The 23,531-nt window shown below is 44.3% G+C and overlaps 2 protein-coding genes across 7 annotated transcripts in view; both read left to right on the top strand.

Annotated features, from left to right (window-relative positions):
* The window catches only part of CUBN (cubilin), a 278,970-nt gene extending 275,575 nt beyond the window's left edge, over nt 1-3,395 (top strand). For both annotated transcript variants that reach the window (XM_058681796.1, XM_058681795.1), the window contains exon 67: nt 2,916-3,395. In XM_058681796.1, the coding sequence (XP_058537779.1) occupies nt 2,916-3,023 (108 nt within the window). In that variant the 3' untranslated portion in view covers nt 3,024-3,395. The remainder of the gene's footprint in view (nt 1-2,915) is intronic.
* Nucleotides 3,396-10,644: 7,249 nt separating this feature from the next.
* RSU1 (Ras suppressor protein 1) overlaps nt 10,645-23,531 on the top strand; it is a 203,752-nt gene continuing 190,865 nt past the window's right edge. For all 5 annotated transcript variants that reach the window (XR_009247763.1, XM_058681817.1, XM_058681821.1 and 2 more), the window contains exons 1-2: nt 10,645-10,800; nt 11,037-11,148. Coding sequence is in view for 4 of the 5 variants with exons in the window: in XM_058681817.1 (XP_058537800.1) it covers nt 11,040-11,148 (109 nt within the window). In the remaining variant the exon portion in view is untranslated. The remainder of the gene's footprint in view (nt 10,801-11,036; nt 11,149-23,531) is intronic.

A 23,531-nucleotide genomic window follows, 5' to 3' on the forward strand; every position in this document is an offset into this window, starting at 1 on the left:
GTCTCTCTCTGTCCCAAAAAATAAAATAAACGTTGAAAAAAAAATAAATAAAAAAAAATAAAATTCCCATTTATTATTTTTAAATGATAACTTACTGTACACTTTTAAAGGCAGACACATGCAAAGTACAAAGCACAAGCCTTTTGCAAATTTCAGCAGTTTCCAGATTTTCCTTTCTGTTTGGGGAGCACGAGTGCCACCTAGTGGGCACTGCGTTAAATTAATAGTAATAGTTCCCAGACTCCACTGCATCAGAATCGCTTTGGGCCGCCACGTAGGGGTCCAGACTTCCAGTGCCCGCTCCCATCCACTGAACCAGAATTTCTAGGACAGGGGCTGTTGTACGTTGTTTTTTAAAAGCTCCATACATGATTTCAATGCACTTCCCAGGGTTGAATACCCATATTGTTTTCTCCGTGAATACAACTACAGACCATTTGAACACCTGACTCCATTTTATCTACTTCTTGTTGAAAATCGTAGGAATTATTTGAAGAAATAAATAGAGATATTGAAAATGGGTCTAGTAACTAGTAGTTGTTCTTGTAAAGTTCTGGTGTGATAGATCTCCCTTAAACGTCAAGATAGGATTCTGACAGGGACTCAATTTTGCTTGCGTCTGTCCTCGCCACCTTCTCGTTTTATGTGAAAGTAGATACGGAACTTTCCAGTAAGGGAAATGTGACCACAGTAGAGAGAATATCAGTTCTTACCGTTCTGCTCTTTATTTATCAGCCTTGCTAGTTAATAAGGCAGTGAACTACAGCAGCTAAAAATCTAAAGAGTTGTTTGGTTTTCCTAAATTGAGATGCAATTGATATATAACGTATTAGATTCAGGTGTATGACATGAATTTTGTGTGTGTGTGTGTGTGACCAGAACTTTTAAGCTCTACTCTCTTAGCAACGTTCAAATAGACACTACATTCCCAGGGCTTACTTATAACTGGGAGTTTGTACCTTTTGACAACCTTCACCCATTTCACCAATCTCCCACCTCCCACCTCTAGCAACCACCGGTTTGTTCTCTATATCTGAGAATTTGGTTTTTTGTTTTCGTTTCATTTCGTTTTTTTAGATTCCACAAATAAGTGAGATCATGTAGTATTTACCTTTCTCTGTTTCTAATTTATTTCACTTAGTATAATGACCTCAAGGACCTTCCGTGTTGTCACAAACAGCAGGATTCCCTTCAATTTGTGGCTGGATAATACTCCCTTATCATGTTATAAATATACAAATATATAATATTATAAATATAGATCCTATATATTATCCATTCGTCCATTGATGGACAGTTAAATTGCTTCCACATCTTGGCTATCATAAATAATGCTGTGATGAACACAGGGGTGCAGATATCTTTTCAAGTTGGTGTTTTTGGTTTTTTCTGGATAAATTCCCAGAAGTAGAATTGCTGGGTCACATGGTAGTCCTGTTTTTAATTTTTTGAGGAATCTCCATACTGCCTTCCACAGTGGCCACACCAATTTGCATTCCCACCAACAGTGCACGAGGGTTCCCTTTTCTCCACGTCCTTGCCAACGCTTGTTATTTCGTGTCTTTTTTATGATAGGCATTCTAACAGGTATGAAGGGATATCTCATTGTGGTTTTGATTTGCATTTTTCTGATGATTAGTGATTTTGAGCATCTTTTCACGTACTTGTTGGCCATCTGTATTCTTTGGAAAAATGACTATTCAGGTCCTATGTCCATTTTTTAAATCGGATTGTTTTTGCTACTGAGTTGAGTTCTTTATATATTTTGATTGTTTTTTTTTTAATTTTTTTTTAATGTTTATTTATTTTTGAGACAGAGAGAGACAGAGCATGAATGGGGGAGGGTCAGAGAGAGGGAGACACAGAATCTGAAACAGGCTCCGGGCTCTGAGCTGTCAGCACAGGGGCCCGATGCGGGGCTCGAACTCACGGACCGCAAGATCGTGACCTGAGCCAAAGTCGGCGCTCAACCAACTGAGCCACCCAGGCGCCCCAATTTTGATTGTTTTTTAATTCTTTATGTATTTTGGATGTTAACCCCTTATCAGATACATAATTTGCAAATATTTTCTCTCATTCAGTAGATTGCCTTTTTGTTGATGGCTTCCTTTGCAGTGCAGAAGCTTTTTAGTTCCATGTAGATCCTTTTGTTTATATTTGCTTTTGTTGCCTTTGCTTTTGGTATCACATCCAAAAAATCATTGCCAAAAACCGATGTCAAGAAGCTTAGTGCTTATGTGTTCTTCTAGGAGTTTCATGGTTTCTGGTCTTTAATTCATTTGGAGTTGATTTTTATGTGTGGTGTAGTTTCGTTCTATTATATGCGAATATCCATGTTTCACGGCGCCATTTATTGAAGACAGAAAGGTTATGAAAATAAACCCTAAAAGGAAACTGCAGATGTTAACAGGGGAGAGTCGTACACTTTACTGATATGATTGTTTTAGTTGGAAGAATAAGTATGTGTTTCCGTCAGAAAAATTAAAATTTTAGTACGAAGTTGGATTGGAAATTCAACTTTTATGACAATTTTATTGAGGTATAATTCACGTACCATAGAATCCACCTACTTAAAGTGTACATTCAATTGTTTTTAGTAGATTTAGAGTTATGTAGTTCAGAGTTGTCACCACAAACAATTTTAGAACATTTCCTTTCTCCCAAAAGAAACCCTGTATCCACTACCAATTAATCTCCATTTCCCTTTGATCCTCACCTCCCACCACCAATATTCTTTTCTGAGGTATCCATATTAATTCTTAGCAAGATTCCTTCTAGAAAAATATGCAGGTTTATGTAAATTCAACAAAATTTCTTTATGTAGTACTTTCTTCCTAGGCTAACGTTTCCAGAAAGATGCTCAAATGTGCAAAATGTGTAATTGGTTACTTTTTTTTTTTTTTTTCCAATTTTAGGACACGAACATAGCTCCCTTTGTGGCCTCCTCACATCGGGTCTTCGTAAAATTTCATGCAGAGTATGCACTGCGGCCATCAGCCATCCGGTTAACTTGGGACAGCTAACTATGTAACACGGTGTGTCGGCTGTACTGCAGGGGCCCTCGGGCATGAGCACATGTCTGCCATCCTGATGCAGGATTCTGCCTCTGCCACTGGGAATAATCTGAATTTTGTTTTCACCAACGTGTGTGTGGAATCAATATGCATACATTATATTTTTGTTTTAATATAGAATGTAGCTTCATTAGCCTTGGCTGTGCTTGTCACCCTTCCTTCTAACACTTTGAGCCGAAAAGTTCCTAAGATCCCTTAAAAAGTTGGAAATGATTATAGCAAATGTGATGGAAACTGTCAAAAGTTAATGATAAAACAGGAGTATGATTTTCGCTGTGAATGTCAAATGAGGGGTAATAAACAGTAATGAATTGTACGTGATGACGCTGCACTCATTTTTAATTCATTAGCATTTAGTCCTTCACTAGCAGGTGTAGGTTTTCAAGTTGAATTTTTACATGTGGATGAAGTACGCAGATCCTTCAGAATACGAACTATGGAGCCATGCTGCCTGCATTGACTGTTAGCCCTCCTTGCTGAAGCTTCCTTAACTTCTCTGAGCTTTCATTTACCTATGTCCCACCATTGTCCATTTCTAGCTTACCAGCACTGAATGTAAAGTCCTACATAGCTTAACAACGCTTTTGTAAAGTTTTCTGCTGCCTTTAACCAAACATGTTATGCTAAATATGCAAAGTTAAGTCTTCCTAACAACATGGGACAAAGTGAAAGGAAGGCGCTGTGGAATGTGTGACTTCATCCTACTCGGATACTCAAGTGCCAGAAAAATTGCTTCTGCACAGAGTACAGAGCCACATGAATAAAACATTCTCACCTTTACAATTCCCGCTTCCTTGAACTCTGTGTTATGGGTAGATACATGACTTTCACAGACGACCTGTTATTGGCCAGAGACGTGAATGCACCGAACGGAACCATCCAATCCACAGGGTCCTGACGAGCCGGGGCAATGGACAAAAACTCAAGATGAAATTCCGTATGGGGAGATACAACATTTTGCTCTTTTACCTGAAAATGAATCACAAAGGTACAGGATATAGAGAAATTTGACACTAACATGTGAAAGGATGGGAATTTTATCTGAAGGCAAGACAAACATATGCAGCTGTCAGACAGTAAAAGGATTTGATCTCAGGTCGCGTCATGAGAGTAATGGTATCCACAAGAGTTATGCACAGAGAGATGCACTTTCCCAGGAGGTACATTAAAATATCTAGGAGGCACAAAGTTTCAAGAAAACATAGGCAATATTATTGTGTAATTTTTTAAATGTTTATTTTTGAGCGAGAGACAGAGAGAGAGAGAGAGAGAGAGAGAGAGCAGGGGAGAGGCAGAGAGAGACAGGGACACAGAATCCAAAGCAGGCTCCAGGCTCTGAGCTGTCAGCACAGAACCCAAAGCGGGGCTCTAATCTGCAAACTGTGAGATTGTGACCTAAGCCAAAGTCAGACGCTTACCCGACTGAGCCACCCAGGCACCCCATCTTTTTGTTTTAATCAGAATTGTTTTGGCTATGTAGAGTCTTTCCTGGGGACTAATCTGGGGATTGTTTTTGTATTTTTATGAAAAATGAGTTTGGAATTTTTATTGGGATTGCTTTGAATCTGTAGATCGCTTTGGGTAATATGGATGTTTTCACAATATTAATTCTTCCAACCCAAGGACATGTGATATCTTTACATTTATTTGCGTCTTGTTCAATCTCTTTATCATTGCCTTACAGTTTTCAATGTACAGGTCTTTCACCTCCTTGGTTAAATTTATTCCTAAGTGTTCTTTTTTTATTGTTTTTGATGCAGTTGTAATTGGGATTGCTTTTTTACTCTCTCAGTTTGTTGTTAGTGAATAGAAATGCAACTGATTTCTGTATGTTGATTTTGCATCCTGCTCCTTTACTGAATTCACTAATTAGTTCTAACAGTTTGTTTTCTTAGTAGAATCTTTAGGGTTTTTTATATATAAGATCATATCATCTCCCATTAATAAGATGCATCTAATTTCCGCTGGTTCTGTTTTAATTCACTTATTTATACATACTTATTGAACATTTACTACGTGACATGTACTAAGAACAACCAGGGATAAAGTAGTGAACAAGACAGCCATACATACAACTGATGTCCTCCTACTTCAAAAACCCCATTACCCACGTCCATCTTGTCTGGTTTCCTGAGCCTGTCCCGAGGCAAAATTTTTAATTTCCTTAGCTGGTGAAACTTGTTAAGCCACCTTCGCAGATCTGGTGGCCAAGTGATAACTTTTTGGCTCCCAAACTGCATGATCACGGAGCTCCATCGGGAGCGATCAGCCCTGCACAGAGCTAACAATCAACAAGTTCACACTGGTGCAGGCCTCCTGGTTGTTAAATATCGAGATACACCCAAATGCTGCTTGCAGGCCATAAAGCGGAATCCAAAAAGCTATAACAAAAAATGAATGAGTTTGAGGGGCGGGTGAGGGGAGGTCTTACTTGGAAGTTAATGGAACGTGATAGTCCGCGTGGGTCTGAAGGAATACAAGCAAGTACAAACGTAAAGCAAGGGAAAGTCTCATGGTTACCTTCTGACCCCATCCCACTCTAGGTGACACTGGGAACTTGAGAAGAGCAGGGCGGGGACAAGAGACAGACTCCAGTACCCACCTCGCCCTTCCGGCCTCCCCAGGATCCAGCAAACAAAGGGCTGATGCTTGGCATAGAAGGTGGCTTTAGGACCCTTTTCCAGCACGATCCGATTTCAGTTCTCCTGGTAATACCCATCCCTACCTGCTTATATCTGGCAACCCAGGACTGGGGCGAGCCAGGCTTCCACTACTACCTGATCTCTTTCCCCTTTGAGTCTCTGTCTCCCTAAACAACTGGACCTTAGCAGGAAGAACAAACCTCATGCCTTTTAGTCTTCAAGGGTAAGTCTGGCCATTATTGGCCAATAATGGCCAGACTTACCCTTGAGGTAGCTCAGCAAGAGGCCACCACTGGCTCTTTCTGGACCCAGTGGAATATTCTGTCACTCCAGGCATTCTTGTGAATCCCTAGGGCATGGTCGGGGCCAGTGACAGTTGGGGGCTAAGAGATGTCATAATTTGCCATAATTTTCTATTACATTTCAACTCTGTTTACTGGAAGGAATTTGTTAAAAATATGCCACACACTTACCAAGGGAGTACTAACAATATTAATTATATTAAGAAAAATTAGAACTGGGATGCCTGGGTGGCTGAGTCCGTTGAGCGTCTGACTCTTGATTTTGGCTTAGGTCACGATCTCATGGTTCATGGGATCAAGTCCCACATTGGGCTCCATGTTGAGAGTACAAAGTCTGCTTGGGATTCTCTCTCTCTCTCTCTGCCCCTCCCCTGCTCCCAGGTGCTCCCTCTCTCTCTTTCTCTCTCAAAATAAATAAACTTAAAAAAAACCCTAAGAATAATTAGAACAAATATCTATGTAACACTTGCCCTCTGCGAGGTGTCATTCTCATATATCACTCATTGAAATAAAACACTAAGAATGATCACCCCCATTTTACAGTTGAGAAAAAGGAGGTCTGAAAACTTATATAAAACTTGAGTGACAGAGCTATGATTCTAACCTTGACAACCACCCAAGAGTGTGCCTCCCATTCAGCCTGAAGCAGTAGGTGTGAACTTATTAAATATGAAATATTATTAAATATTATTATAAACTATTTTCATAGGCCTGTCAAAGTTATTTAAAAAGATTGTTATATGACCCAGAAAAAAATTTTAAATGTAATTGCTGTTAGTTTAGTAAAAAAATAGAGATTATACAACAGCATCAAAAATAATGTTAATGGAAAAAAAACTTTTTACCTATGGGATTACAAATCACCCCATGGCTATCCATTTAAACAGGAAGCTATTGGAAGAAAAATTATATATTTAACTATTGGATATTTCATGAAAAATTGTTTTTCAAATTTTAATTTGGTAACTATATATAAATGTATAGAAGTCTAGAGAATAAAAAGGCATTTTTAGAAGTAATGACATATGTAATAATTTATGTAAATTTGCTAGTTGCCATAATCTAGTGTACCTCGTATGGCCCAGGCATCTTCCATATCTATCTTTGATTGGAGCACTCTGTGGGCTGGGGGTGGGGGGTAGAACATTTCTCCCAATGGGAAGGAAGTTTTGAAGCACAGACTGTATGCAAGCACAGAGCACTTGGCAGTGAGGCTGTGGAAGGGATTTAAGCTCTGATAAATATTAACTTTTGCATGCATGACTGTCTACATAATTTGCAGGGCCCAGTCCAAAAGGAAAACTCAGGGCCCCTTGTTCAAATCTTATTAGACATTTCAAGATGGTGACAGCAGAGCATTAAACCAAACATGGGGCCCAGCTAAGCATGGAACTTTGTGTTACTGCACAGGTCACATATCCAAGGAGCCTGGGCCCCTTTTCCATGTTATAAAATTCTGGAACTTAGGGACATGTTTTATTAATAATTACACTGGCAAGGGGCACCTGGGTGGCTCAGTTGGTTAAGTGTCAAACTCTTGATTTCGGCTCAGGTTATGATCTCACGGTGGTGAGACTGAGCCCTGCATCAGGCTGCACACTGACAGCAAGACGCCTACTTAGGATTTTCTCTCCCTTTCCCTCCATCCCTTCCCCACTCGCTCACACATGAGCATGTGCGCTCTCTCTCTCTCTCAAAAAAAAAAAACAAACAAAAAAAAAAAACAACTGTACTTGCAAAAGGGAAGGGAAGGAGAGGAGAACTATGAAGAAATGAAAATAAATTTCTGGAAAAGAGGAAGTGAACAAAAGCATGATGACAAGTGAATCAGAAAAAAAAGAAACTGCGGCCCAAAGTAATCTCCAGACAGATATGCAGCAGAATTGGGAATCGGCTTTCCAGGCACTATGTGGATATGGGGCTGGCAGCTGCAGCGTGAGGAGGTGAGACCAGCAATGCAAGTACCGTATTAGCTGGAGCGCGCCACTCACCGTCTCCCTGCCCCTGCAAAGGCAGCCATGTGACTACACGGCAGGCACAAAACTGGGACACCTCCTCTGAAGAAATTTAACGCACAGCCCAGGTAAAATTAATGCTGACCTAGGAAGGAAACAAATACGCATCACAAATAAAAGAGGAAAACAACCACACCCTGGCTATCTAGAAAAATTAGCTCCGATCTTCATGCGTGAATATGAAAAAACAACCAAGAATCACCAGACAGGAAGAACTGCAGTAGTGTGACTGCGAAATCACTGGATAACATAACAGAAAAAGGGCACAAGAAAACACAATTCAGTCAACAGAAGAGAAATCTGAAAATTGTTATCCTCAAAGGGGCACCTGGGTGGTTCAGTTGGTTAAGCCTGTGACTTCAGCTCAGGTCATGATCTCCAGGTTTGTGAGATGGAGCCCCTTTAGGTGGAGACCCTGTGTCGAGCTCTGTGCTGACAGCTCAGAGCCTGGGGGCTGCTTCAGATTCTGTGTCTCCCTCTCTCTGCCCCTCCCCTGTTCACTCGTTCTCTCTCTCTCTCTCTCTCAAAAATAAATAAACATTAAAAAAAATTTTTTTTTTAAAAGTGTTATCCTCAGAGATATTTGAGAAGAGTGCGCTCATCAAACAAAAGTTCGGGGCTAATGTAATCAAGGAGGAGATCTTAGGCAGTATTTTTGGTTAATAGCCAGAACTTAAAATTTTAATAGAAGGTTTGGAAGACAACATTAAGATATCTCCGAAAACGTTAAGTAAAAAAAAGATAAATTAATGAAATACATGAGGTGGAAAACAAGATACCTATAGGAAATTGTCCTAGGATGCTGCCCTCTGACAGATTTCCTGAAGGTGCGAAATCAGAGAAAATGGCTGGAAAGACATTTCACAGAAATAACAGAAAAAAATTTCCAGAGAGGAAGAGAGAAATGAATCTTCAGCTGGAAGGGCCCAAACGGGGGGCGCCTGGGTGGCGCAGTCGGTTAAGCGTCCGACTTCAGCCAGGTCACGATCTCGCGGTCCGTGAGTTCGAGCCCCGCGTCAGGCTCTGGGCTGATGGCTCGGAGCCTGGAGCCTGTTTCCGATTCTGTGTCTCCCTCTCTCTCTGCCCCTCCCCCGTTCATGCTTTGTCTCTCTCTGTCCCAAAAATAAATAAAAAACGTTGAAAAAAAAAATTTAAAAAAGGAAGGGCCCAAACGGATGCTAAACAGATTAAATTTAAAAAGACCCCCAATTAGATTATGGTGGCATTTCAGAACATGATAAACAATTCAAAGATCACAAAAGCTTCCCAAGAGAAAACAATAGTTCTCCTGCAAAGACTGGAGGAGATTGACACATTTCTGGGCGTCAACATTGGAAGCATAGATCGATCGAACTATGCTTTTGAGATCTAAGAGAAACTGATATTGAACCTAGAATTCCATGCTAGGCAAATAAGAAAGGGTTGGGCAAAATAAGAACATTTTAAAACACAGAGCTACTCAAAATTTGTGCCTCCTATACATGGTCACAGAGAAGTTTACTTGAGCGGTACTCCAGCAAGATGTATACAAGAAAGGTCTGTTTAAACCCAGGAACCCAGTTAAAGAAACCACAGATCAGCTCTCAGCTGGAAGAGCAGAAATAATTAGTCTAAGTTAGAGCAGAAAGCTAGTAGGTTCCTAAAGTCTTCAAGAAGAATTGAGTGGATTTAATTTTTTTTTTTAACATTTATTTATTTTTGAGACAGAGAGAGACAGAGCATGAACGGGGGAGGGTCAGAGAGAGGGAGACACAGAATCTGAAACCGGCTCCAGGCTCTGAGCTGTCAGCACAGAGCCCGACGCGGGGCTCAAACTCACGGACCGCAAGATCATGACCTGAGCCGAAGTCGGCCGCCCAACCGACTGAGCCACCCAGGCGCCCCGAATTGAGTGGATTTAAAGCAACGGGAGATACGATAAAGAGGCTTACAGGAAGAAAAAGAAAAGCAGTTAGAAACTCCAGTAAAACACACACACACACAAAACAAAAAACCAACAATGAAAATTGCATTTAAAAACTCATCATTCAATAGAAAGCAAACTAAAGTATGTCATAATTTTGAGTGCAGTATAAGAAAAGAGAAGTCATTTATCTGTGTGTATTCCCCTTCACGTGACACAGAGGTCCGGGACTCCGAGCTGGGTGCTGCTGGGAATACAGACCCCGTGCAGTTCTTGCGTTTGAGCTCCTGATACAGCGGGAAGCAGCGACTGCTGATAAATGGAACCTCAATTATAGAAGAAGTACACAGGCAACTTCTCCCTTCCCCACCTCCCAAGCCCAGCTACAACACCCTCACCCCGCAATGCCCCTCCAAACCTTCCCGCTTCCTCCCAAAGCACTCAGTGCTTCGGCCCACGAACCGAGCCTGCGCCAACACTACTGCGCAGGCTCCCAGGCGGGTCTGCGCGGATTGCAAACCCGGAGGCATTCCGGGGGACGAACGAACCTCGGGGTGGGGCGGAGTCGCCAGGCCAAATGACGGACGTGATTGGTCAGCCCTCGGGTGCACATTCCTTTGTGGGCGGAGCTTCACCCTAGAGCCACGTCTAGTAAACTGTTTTCCTAATTTGGAAAGGGTCAGGCGCGGGCGGGGCGTGGAGCGGCGAGCCGCAGGGTGTGCGCTTGCGCCGAGCTCCGGGACAGGGCGTGTTCCCCGTTCCGGTCCGCGTTTTGCTCTGAACGAGTGCATCTCTTGCCACTCAAGTGCGCCCTGCGGAAACCTGTGGTTCTTTCGCCCCACCTGTTAGGTGCTGCCTTCGGCGGTGAGTGTGTGTGGTTTGCACTTGGGTTCGTCTCTCTCCGCGCCACCGGAGTAGTATTGGACGCTTCCCACGCTCTTGCCCCGCCCCGCCCCCTCCCTGCACCCGGACCCTGCCGGCTGTTGCCCACCATCCAAGCCTGGGGGAAAACTGGACAGTGCCAGCCCGGGGCGTCTCCCCTTTCTCTCCCTGCACCACCCTGGCCGTCGCCCACGTGCTTGTTGTTGTCATTGCTACAGAACATGTCCAAGTCTCTGAAAAAGTTGGTGGAGGAGAGCCGGGAGAAGAACCAGCCGGAAGTGGACATGAGTGACCGGGGCATCTCCAACATGCTGGATGTCAACGGCTTGTGTAAGTTCTCGGGCAGGGTCTTCCCCTTGGAGCCGCTGGAGGGTTTACAAATTTTCCAAGTAGCTGGCGGCCGGTATGAGAGGTTGTAAAGATTTACATCCCGCTCCCTGCTTGTCAACCTCGCTTGTGGAGAGCTTAGCCCAGAAAGTTTGCAATCAGAATTACGCTCCGTTCCGATTGGAAGATGAACCTGAGAGTCCAGGGAAAGAATCACACAGATAGGTGTAGCTGTACCTCATTGTTGTCTATGCTGATCGTTTGCATTTGGGTGGATTTCCCACACAGTGTACTTAATACCCACTTTATTTTCAATTGAAAATCATTTTGGGGGTGCCTAAGTGGCTCAGTCACTTAAGCGTCAGACCCACTCTTGGTTTCTGTCCAGGTCATGATCTTACAGTTCTTGAGTTTGCTGCTTGGGATTTCTCTCTCCCTCTCTCTGCCCCTCCCCTGCTTGCGGGCAGGCTCGCAAGCTCTCTCTCTTAAAAAAATAAACATTGGGGCGCCTGGGTGGCTCGGGTCAGTGAAGCGGCAGACATCAGCTCAGGTCATGATCTCACCCTTTGTGAGTTCGAGTCCTTCGTCAGGCTGTGTGCTGACAGCCTGGAGCCTGCCTCGGATTCTGTGTCTCCCTCTCTCTCTGCCCCTTCCTAGCTCACGCTCTCACTCTCTCTATCTCTCTGTGAAAAATAAATAAACTTAAAAAAATAAAATAAAAAAATAAACATTAAAAAAAGAAAATAATTTTTGAATCATGCTTCCTTTCTCCTAATACAGTCTCTGATCCTTGAACAATTGCCACAGAAAAGTTATGTGATCACTATTCTTATGCCTGGAGTATGTTAAACGTTTCTTGACTCTCTACCCTTTTTTGGCTCTTTATTCTACTTAGTTGAGGCTTTTGTTACCGCCTTCTTGTGCTACTGTGATGTCTCCCTAACTTTCCCTCTTCCGGTTTTGCTGAGCCTGTTTACCCACTTTTGTTTTCAAGTGTTGCTTTTCTGCAACATACCTTACTGTGTAGCTCTCTAAACCAGAGACTGCAAAGTCGCATGTCCATTGGGGCCAGGTGAAGGTGGTCATGGACTTCATGAGAGGTATCTCATCTGAAGGGGGCGGCTGCTACACCTGCTACTCACATCCAAACAATTGTCACCACCTGGGGATGCGGATTTAGTGTTGCCAGAGTTGTTTTTTAAGAAGCCAAGAATCCAGATTTTTATATGAAATTTCCTAAGTTTTAGACGTTGACAACCAATTCCAAAATTTGAAAAATAATTTCTTTATAATTTTTTTAATGTTTATTATTTATTTTTGAGAGAGAGAGAGAGAGAGCATGAGCGGGGGAGGTACAGACAGGGAGACACAGAATCTGAAGCAGGCTCCAGGCTGCAGGCTCCGAGCGGTTAGCCCAGAGCCCGACGTGGGGCTCGAACTCATGAGCTGCGAGATTATGACCTGAGCCGAAGTCAGATGCTCATCGGACTGAGCCACCTGGGCGCCCTGAAAAATAATTTATAGGTGAAATAAAACTCTTCTTCAGGCAGAACGTGGCTTAAGGTTGGACCTTCTCCCTTCAACACTTCTCCTGGTTGTTCATTACCAACAGTAATGCTCCAGGTTCTTTGGCGTGACAGGCAGAGCTATTCTGAATCTTACTGAAATCTACCTTAGTGCCTGTCCTTTCCACACATTTGTTTTCCCAGCCACTGAATAGATTGCCCATCCCGAACCAGGGCACACTCTTTCAGGTCTTTGTGCTTTCGAAGTATTGTTTTCTTCTTCTCCTTTCCCCCCCACATCTTTTTACTTATCTGTCAAGAGTCAGCTTAGTTGTCATAGCCTCTGTGAAGCCCTCTCTGTCAGTGTCGAGCAAACACCGCCCTTTCTCTGTGAAGTTGGATATGCCTTGCTTCGTGACTCTTGTTACACGGGACTGTGATGTGTTCTTCATGGAGATGTCTCTCCACATTGGAGAGTGGGGGCAACGCTGTCGTGCGGTAATCATACTTGTCTGCTCTATAGTGCCGGGGACACAGTGGGTGCTCAGAAAAGTTGGATGGATCACGGAAAGCCTGACGGATTAGGCCCGAGAGTTGATGAGACCCACACCAGGACGTGACTTTGGAGAAGGAGGGGAGATATCCAGGAGACCTAAAAGATGATGGATTCCTTGTTAGGCATGGAGAGAGCAGAGTCAACTTTACTGTGAACGCGTGGTTTGTGCCCAGGACAGATGGGCGCTGGTGCTCTTGAACCATCTCTGCAGAAGGAACGGGGGCGAGAAGTCCTAGAGTGTTTGTATTTGGTGACCCTAAGATGCCTGCCCTTCAGCTTTAGCTTTTGTGCTAATTAGCATCTCAGCCTCTTGAGATGTGTCGGCCTCTCTCAAGTGGTGATGGCATCTTGGGGGCAGCAACAGAGCCACTGTCCCCGGGACTGAAGTGGCAGTTGCAGATCTGGATGTGTGCCTGTGCTGCCGCTTCCCGGCTCTGCTTAGGTCATGGTGACCGCCGGAGGCTCTGTTGGAACCGAGGATGGGGAGCGTGAGCGGGAGGCCTCTCTCTGTAGTACTTGTGGCCCCGTGGCTTTCTGCTCCCCATCATGGCCGAGGAGCTTTCTAGCCCTCGGCTTTGAAGACGTTTCTTGATGTAATATTTATAAGTAGGGAGAGTGGCATAGCTATTTCGGTTCACTCGCATTATCTCTTTGAAGCCTTGGCTTTTACTGAAGAAGAAAAGATAGCCACTTGCTTCCTGAGAAAGCTGTTTCCGGTGTAATATCAGGTGGTGCAGAGCAAGATCCTTATTCTCCCAGGGAAGTAGCTTAAGGAAGAGCAAGGCTGCGTCTCGGGGAGTTGGGGGAGTAAATTCGGAGATTTTGACCTCCTCCAGCTTCTGGGGTGTGTGGAGACCCACCGAGTGGCCCCTCTCTGCTGTAACTGCCTGACTTCTGGACTCCTGGAGTCTGGAAGGTTCCAGGATGCCTCCAGAAGCCCATTTCTTGACTGGGGCTCATTTATTGGTAGTACGCATAATGCTTACTGTGTATATTTTAACAATCTAGATATTAAAGTGTTTGACCTGGTTACTTAAACTGTAGCATAAGAATTCCCCTATTTCTTTACTGGTAAAATTTTAACTGTAACCATGAGGTTTTCTGTCTTAGCATGAAGATTCACCACGGGGAACAACTCATTTGCATGGGCAGGGAATGGTCGTTGTGTCTCAAGTTTTCCCTTCATTATCCTTTACTTTGTTTAGTTTCGCAAAAGATAAGAAATAAGTTTTGAAACTAAGAATGGAAGTTTTGTACTTCCTTGAAGTGCGTGAACCGTCTGCCTTTCTGCGTGGGAGAATCGTGTCTTATAAATGCAGCACTTTGCTTTCTCTGAGACAGTAAATTGTCTTTAAAAAATATTTTCAGGCGTTCAGGTCCCAAAAGCTTTGATGGGGAAGTCTTCATGGGCCAGAGACAGACATCAGACGGATGCTGCTGTTTTCCATCCAGCCAGATTCTGGGCGGAGCCAGCGCCCCCCCCCCCCCCCCCCCCGAGTGGGAGAATACAGTGCTTACCAGTGGGGCCCTGGAGTTGCATAGGTTGGGTTCAGATCTTCATACTGTGGAACCTCAGAGAACCTACTTAAACTCTCTGAGTCCTCATCATCACATGGAAATGTAAGTGCCCACCTCGTAGGACTGGATTAGCCACAAGGGCACTGATGCATGTCAAGTGCTCAGCACCGTGCCTGGTACTGCGTGAGCACATAGTGAATGTTGACTTTAATAGGAATATCCGGATAGAGCCCATAAGCCTCAGACGTAACCAGTTCCGTCGCAGTCGACAGTCTGGACCAAGGAGAGCGGGCTCCTTAGGCTGGGTCAGGCATTTGTGTCAGATGTTGACGTTTTCTGTGGTAACTTTACAGATCCCGAAGCATCTGGCACTTTGGCCTAGGATTCCTAAAGATTCAGGTTGCTCTTTCTTTGAAATTACTCCCTCATTTTATTTCCTTCTTATTTTTTTTTTTTTCCTACGTGGCGTGAAATCTGCACACACATTCTCCTTAAAGCTTCCAAGAGTAATGGTAGCAATTTTGTTCTCTTTATTGAAGAGATTTCGCTGCAGACCTGTGCGGTGTGCAGCTGTCCTCACCTGGATGATAAAGCCGCTTTTGAAGGGCCCTGTAATCAGCTTCTGTGGGAGCAGAGAATCCCATTAGTAGCCAGGGAGACTTTTTTCATTTCTTTTATTTAAGTCTTTTGTGACTTTTTTTTTTTTTTTTTTTTAATCTCTTCAAGTGTATTGCCCTCTGGATGTCAAACCTTTATCAGTTTTTTGGTGGTTTTTTTTTTTTCAGGTTAGGCTAAAATATCTTTCAGATAAATTATAAAGAAAAATAACTCACCTTCAAGGCAGTGGTCTTTTTTTTTTTTAATGTTCTTTTTATTTTTTTTTTTAACGTTTATTTATTTTTTGAGACAGAGACAGAGCATGAACGGGGGAGGGGCAGAGAGAGAGGGAGACACAGAATCCGAAGCAGGCTCCAGGCTCTGAGCCATCAGCCCAGAGCCCGATTCGGGGCTCGAACCCACGGACCGCGAGATCATGACCTGAGCTGAAGTTGGACGCTTAACCGACTGAGCCACCCAGGCGCCCCATGTTTTGTTTATTTTTGAGAGAGAGACAGAGTGAGGGCAGAGAGAGAGGGAGACACAGAATCAGAATCAGGCTCTGGGCTCTGAGCTGACAGCACAGAGCCTGGCACGGGGCTCGAACTCTAGAACCGTGAGATCATGACCTGAGCCAAAGTCGATGCTTAACCCGCTGAGCCACCCAGGCGCCCCGAGGCAGTGGTCTTTCTAAAGGACCATGCAAGATAATCAACAAACATAATCATGGGTTTTCTGGAAGGGCTGTTTCACAAGCTCTGTTAAACCTGGAGGTGGTCACCCCCTTAGTACTTTCTTATCAATATAGGCTGTCTTCTAGGAAAGATAAAGGAGCTGGAGGACATGTCACGTTAGCTATAATTCTTAGACCTTTCCTTTTTTATTTTTCTAACTTGCATAGATACGCCCACCATTGTGTTTTTAACCCTGTGGTATCCTGGCCTGGGAAGCCCTTTCCCCTCTTCTCCCCAGCCAGCCTCCTGTACCCCTGTCAGTGCTTGCTGACAGACGGTATGATTGATCCATCCACTTCCCTGCCCCGGTGCTGGTTTTTTTTTTTTTTTTTTTTTTTTTTTTTTAATTTTTTTTTAACGTTTATTTATTTTTGAGACAGAGAGAGACAGAGCATGAACGGGGGAGGGCCAGAGAGAGAGGGAGACACAGAATCGGAAGCAGGCTCCAGGCTCTGAGCCATCAACCCAGAGCCCGACGCGGGGCTCGAACCCACGGACCGCGAGATCGTGACCTGAGCTGAAGTCGGACGCTTAACCGACTGAGCCACCCAGGTGCCCCGCCCCGGTGCTGTTTTTAACCCACCATCCCATCCAACCTGGTTTACATGTCTCCTCTGGTCCTGGTGTGCATGCCTCTCTTACCTCTGTACCTGGCACAGTGCTTGGAGAAAGCTCCGCCAGAAGGATTGGTCTCTGCTAAGAGCTGTGCCTCTGCAGGCTAGGGTAGAAAGCACAGCGCGGGGGAGGGAACACGACCCAGGACTCCCCTACCCGGCCCCCTCCCTGACTCTCCAGAGGGAAGCCTGGTTACAACCATCAGGAACATGCTATAAACTGCTCAGTGTTCTAGTTCTGATTTTAGGACAGTGTAAAAACGGAAAATGTCTCATCCAGATAGGAAATAAAGAAAGAAAAAATATGATGCCTTTGGTGTGACTGAACATTTAATAATGAGTCAATTGACGTTGCGGCTTCGGTCAGCCTCGGCCTCTTATTTTTTGGAAGCAGCTTTTTGGTTACTAGCTGTGTAACCTTGGGCAAGTCACGTCATTTCTCCGCGCCTCAGGTTTCTCATCTATAAAGTGGGGATGATGAAGGTAAATAGCTACCTCAGAGACTCGCTGTGAGTCATTATCTGTAAAGTACCTAGAGGGCCATCTGGTGCATCATGTCTGAGTCCGTTTGGCTGTCGTGACAGTGCCTTAGATTGGGCGGCTTACAGGCAACAGAAATTTATTTCTTATAGTTCTGGAGGCTAGAAGTCCAAGGTCAGGGCGCGGGCGGATTCATTATTCCTGGAGGATTCGCTTCCAGGATTCACTTCCTGGTTCGTAGAACCTCCACATGGTGACTGGAGAATGAGCTTCTCTCACGTGTCTTTTACAAGGATGCTAATCCCATTCCTGAGGGCTCCACCCTTTTCACCTCATCACCTCCCAAAGTCCCCACCTCCTGATACCATCACAGATAGCGATTAGGTTTCAATATATGAATTTTGGGGCCACACACTTTAGTTCAGTAGCATGGCACGTATTAGTCTTCATCTTCACTATTTCTAATATCTGAAAATCTGTTTTATCCATGATTGTGTAAAAAAAATGCAAAGCAGTGTCTGTTTAGCTTTTAGAATTCTCGGTAATGGTGCTTCTCCAGTGACCTTCGCCTGCTTATCTCTCTGCTGCATGGTGTCTGGGCACCCAGTGCCTCATTCCCCACCCGATTGAGAATTGCCAGGAAGTTAGATGGGCATGTCTGGTGTGACAAGGTCAGGAGGAAGAACCGTGGCCTCACACGGCAAATTCAGAGCCTTGGTCAACGTGGGAGGTAGTTGGGGAGGCAGCAGGGCATTTCACAGGATGTTGGTGGTGATGTGCTTGTGTCTATGGAGAATGACAGGCATGGAAAAATGGTGGCCATTTTCGACTAAGTGAAGTACCACAAATCCCCCAATAACTGTGTGTTGAACTTCCTAGCATTTTTTCAGGATGGGTGCTATCCAAGCCAAGTCTCTGGGAGTTTCCAACCTACTGAAACTTTAAACTGTCCATTGATAAATTAATATTTGCTATGTTAAGAAAACTGTGAACTATGTAATCAATCTGCAGTAGTTGGATTTTTAGCATCAGAAACTGTTAACACCCACCGCTTTGCCATTACAGCCAGCTCTTAATTGTGCTAATCAGTGCTAAAATCGATATGGTTACTAATTGAGAGCCGCATCACGTCTCCTCTTTCCATAAATTTACAGGAACCTGGTTCAAAGAAATTTTATCTAGTTATAGGAGATCCACTCCTGTAGTTATAGTTTTGCCAAGCAAAAGCTAGAGATGATTTCTTTACAGTACCTTTGCTTTGAATAGCATGTTTGGGCACCCTGGTTTATTTTTTATTCTTTAAAGCAATTTCAGCATAAAGATGTGGCTGAGGAACAGTCCATGTAGATGAAATGCCTGGCCCGCAGGGGTCACTGTTGAGACTGTGTTTTCCTCAGGGCTTCTCATGGGACTTCCTGCCCCATGTAGATCAAGTGTCTGGCCGGCAGAGGTCACTGTTGAGCCTCTGTTTTCCTCAGGACATTCTACACCTCCTCCTGCTTTGTCATCCAGTGCTACCTAGGCGGTTGCTTCCTTTCTCCTCATGCCGCCTCCTTTGGGTAGAGATAGCCCCCTTTATGGTACTTCCATGAACTTCACAGTCAAAGCAACCTCACCTTTGTTATGTTCTGATTCCCAGTATCTTTAATATTGTCATGTTTCATAATTACCTTGCCGGCCTGAACCCTATTGGAGACCCAGGGGCTTCTGAATGGAGAGGTGCTGACCAGTCAGCGCATTTCTCTCAATGAAACACAAGAGAACTGGAATCTGCAGGGCCCCCTTTGGGCAGATTTCACCCGTGTGTGATGCCTACCGATGTAAAAGAGTACTTTGGATTGGAGGTGTTGGTTAAACCAGGAAGACAAATGATAGTATAACACTCCCTGCTTTATTCGTCTGCCAGGGCTTCCATACAAAACCCTCTAGACTAGAAGGTTACGGAACAGGCATTTACGCCTCGCAGTTGTGGAGGCCGAAAGACCAGGCTCAAAGTGTCAGTAGGGTTGGTTTCTCCTGAGTCCTCTCTGCTTGGTTTAAAGATGGCGGCTCCCTCACTGCGTCCTCACACGGTCTCTCCTCTGTGCGCACACGTGTGTGGTGTTTCTGTGCGTGTCCACTTTCCTCTTCTCATGAGGACACCACTCAGCTTGGATGACAGCTCACCCTAACAGCCCTGTGTCGACTTCATCACCTCGTTAAAGGTCTTGTCTCCAGATATAGCCCCATTCTGAGACACCGGGGGTTAGGGCTTCAGCATATGAATTTTGAGGGGCCACAATTCAGCTCATAACGTCTACACCAGAGGTCCTGAATGATCTACACATGTTTATGTTGGGGTGAGTGGTTGTTACGCTTGCATTCTATCACCCTGTGGTGCACATGGTAATTGTCAGCATCTTACAGATGGCGAGTCGGAAGGTTATGTAGGGTCTATAAAGTCCCGGTGGTGGGGTACACGCTGCAGTGTGTCGGACGCTTCTGTAACACTGTGGCACGTTTTTGCACCCCTGAAGTACAGTGAGGGCCTGGCTCAGATGTTAAGGAGTGATGATTTCCAGGGCCGACTGGGGCACAGACCTGACCTCAAGGCCGTCAGTTTCAGAATTCCTTAAAAACCCCGCACTGGGCAAATAACGTGCATTCGGCCGGCCCGTCGGCTTGGAAACTTAGTTTTATCATGCTGTTGCAGAACGTTAATGGTCGAAGAAACCACTAGAAGCAACTTACTCTTTGATCTGGTCAGTGTGACCCTCCCCCTCTATGGTTTTCTGAAACACTTACAAATCTTAACTGAATTTAGTGACCAAATGCGAGATCTTTTTCTGTTGTATATGGATTCATTTCTCCCGTCTTCCAACAGAACGTTAGTTTAAAACACGACGAAGTATGGTGCTGGAGAGACTGTGTTGGGGAAATATTGCTTCTTATAAGAAACCTGAATTACATGAAATGGTAACTTTAGTTATAATGTACCTGTACTTTATGCAGCATCTTTTCGTTTAATATATTTCTCTGCATATATGTTAGTAATTTCTCTGGACTCAGAATAGTTTGCAATTTTTAGGCCGTACTGAGCCCATTGAAAGGCTGAAAGGCACACAGCACACCAGGTTATTGGGAAGGGATCTTGGCCTCTGAGACGAGAGACTGCTGACGTGCTTTGCAGCCTCAGTATACTAATGGTTTTGCAAATGTTCAGGTGTAAATTGGTTTCTCAGAGCTATAAATACTTAAGCCTTTAGGTCGTGAGGAAGGTACCTGTTTAACCTATTACATGTTTGTACCTTTTAATTTTTTTTATTAGAAGGATGAAAAATGATCACGTAATTAAAATACTATGCCGTATATACATAGTATAGTGATACACACACACAGATGTTCAAACACACATTGCCTACCAGGCACCAGGTATTGTACTAAGCTCTCCTTATGGATGAGTTCTTTTAAACCCACAGTTTCATTATGATTGTTGTCTTCATCCTCATCCAGTTTATAGCTGAGGAAGCAGATTCAGAGAACTTAAGTTAACTTCCAGTCACACAGCTAATGAGAAAGAGAGCCAGGATTCGAACCCAGGCCGTCAGACTTCAGAAGCTGCGTTCTCAGCTGATGCTGTCTTGCCTCCTGTCCCTAACATTTTCGACGGGCGCATGCACATACAAGGACAGAGCGGCTAATTCAGCAGGTGCACAGTGAGCGACCGCTAGCAGTCCGGTTCTGTCGTAGACGCCAGGGTACTGCCGTCTGTGGGCTAACAGTTCGGTGTCGATGTAGGAGCACATTCGGGGATGCCGACCTGCCCGTGCTCAGACCGATCGGGCCGAGGAAGCAGGAAACTTCTTCCTCGCTTACACACACTCTAAAAAAAATATCCACTTCCAAAAAACTCTTGAAGCAACCATTTGGATAAGTGCACGTGTCACTGTACAGCCTGACACATTCTTAAACCGAGAAACAACACGATCGAGAGCCCGGAAGCCTTTCTTCTCCCAGTCACTGTCCCCTCAAGGATAAACACCGTCCTGACCCTGAAGGCATAGTTTTGCCTGTTTTTGCGCATCATTAAATAAAAGACAATTATATGGGTGTTTAGGTTGCTCAGTCGGTTTAAAGTGTCTGACTCTCGATTTGGGCTCAGGTCATGGATCTCACGGTTGTGATATTGAGCCCTGAGTTGGGTTTTGTGCAGGGCGTGGAGCCTGCTGGGGATTTTTCTCTCTCCCTCTGCCCCTCCCCTGCGCATACTCTCTCAAGAAAAAAAAAAAAATTAAAAAGAGGAGTATATGTGCACACGCTTGAGTGTCTGATTCTCTTGCTTAGCATCATGTGACAGTCATTCATGCCGTAAAGTTGGGTTTGGATCCGCTGTGTGAGTCCTGCCCCTATTTATTCCTCCACTCTGCTGTTGATGGACATTTGGATCATTTCCAGAGGAGGGTAGTTATGAATAGTGCTGCTGTAAACCTATGAGCCCATGCCTTTGGTGAACACACACACGGTCATTTCTGTGGGTTGTGGACCCAGGAGTGGAATTGTTGGGTCTGGAATGTGCTCTTACATACTTGTAAAAATGGAAGGCAAGACTTCCCCAAATAGGGAGGATACTGGAAACTTCTGTGATGGGCAAAGGGTAAACATTGTTAACGCATAATGAGATCTCACAGACCGTGCTGGTCCGACCCGGCCGGTCCGTCTTCCCAGAAGGCTTGTTCACACCACACCTCAAGCCTGTCTCTGAGAAGGACCTTGCCTGTTGACCAATACCTTCTATGCTATTAGCTCGCAAACTTGGCTGCAAATTAGACCCTAGGGGACCTTTAAAGTTTCTGATGCTTAGGCCACACCCCAGGCCGATTACATGAGAAGCTCTGAGTGTAGAAGCAGGTATCAGAATTTTTGCTTCTTAAAAGAGTGTGTTTGCTTGCGCACCATAGCTGTGCAGCCATTGTCCTCGTTCAAACACCTTTTGTTCATTTTTGCCCCGTGGGAGCCTCTTCTGCTTTGCTCTCCCATCCATTTGACATGGCCTTTCCGTTTGCAAGACCGTCTCCGCCAACCTCCTTGCCACGTGAGGTACCAAGCCGTCCCCGATGTGTCTGTCACTTCCTGCCCCAGACGTAGAATCGGCCAGTCCTCTGAGAAACCCTGGTTTTGTTTGTATGTGTTACTGGGAAGTATTTTAGGCCCAAAGTGGGCTCCATGCGTACTTTTTACTGCTGGGTCATTGGTGGTTTTTAGGCTTTTTTAATGGACATGGCTAAGAAGAGTATGTTTTTAAGGAGAAGATACTAATGAATTCCAATTCAAATGTAGGACCGTAAGGCTGTTATTCTTCACGCTCCACATCTGTTTCCTTCTACACTGAGCATCCTGATCCTCGGGGCTACAAACTGGTAGAATTGGAATGTCTCACTTACTTGGTCAACACCAGGGTCCCCACTGATAGTGCTGAAAACAGTTGTTTTGTGTGTATGCTGTCCCCATTCTCTCCCCCTTCTTTTTTTTTTTTTCTTTCTTTTTTCTTTTTAAACTGGACTTTATTTTTTAAAGCAGTTTCTTCTATTATTAAAACCCCCACCATTTCCCCTGTCATTGGCATCTGGCATAAGTGTGGTAATTTATTAAAATTGACAGACCAGTGTCCATAAGTTAACTGCAGTCCACAGTTTACTGTTTACTCTGTGTTGTAACGCTCTGTGGGTTTTAACCAATGCGTAGTGTCGTGCAGGAGACTTCCACTGCCCTAAATATCCCCTCTGCTCTACTTATTTTTCCCTCTCTCTTTCCTTACCTCCCTGCGAACCCCAGGCAACCACTGAAATTTTACGTCTCCGTAGTTTTGTTTTTCCCAGAATGTCATATAGTTGAAATTATATAGTATGTAATCTTTACAGAAAGCCGCCTTTAACTTAGCGTTGTGCGTTTAAGATTCTTCTGTGTCTTTTCTTGCCTTGAGAGCGCCTATCTTTTTTTTTACTTAGAAATTTTTTGAGTATAGTTGACACACCATGTTCCATTAGTTTCAGGTGTACAACATAGTGATTCATTGTCTGTATACCTTACGCTGTGCTCCCTACAAGTGCACTTCTCATCTGTCAGGATACCACACTGTATCACAGGATCACTGACTGTATTCCCTGTGCTGTACCTTTTATACTCATGCCTTATTCTATAACTGGAAGCCTTTATCTCCCTCTTCCCTTCCCTTCCCTTCCCTTCCCTTCCCTCTGGCTGCCATCAGTTTATTCTGTGTTTATAGGTCTGACCTGCTTTTTGCTTTTTTTTTTTTTTTTTTTTTTTTTTTTTTTAAATTTTTTTTCAACGTTTTTTAATTTATTTTTGGGACAGAGAGAGACAGAGCATGAACGGGGGAGGGGCA

The sequence above is a fragment of the Neofelis nebulosa genome, chromosome 8 (genome assembly GCF_028018385.1).
Source record: "Neofelis nebulosa isolate mNeoNeb1 chromosome 8, mNeoNeb1.pri, whole genome shotgun sequence".
NCBI lineage: Eukaryota > Metazoa > Chordata > Mammalia > Carnivora > Felidae > Neofelis > Neofelis nebulosa.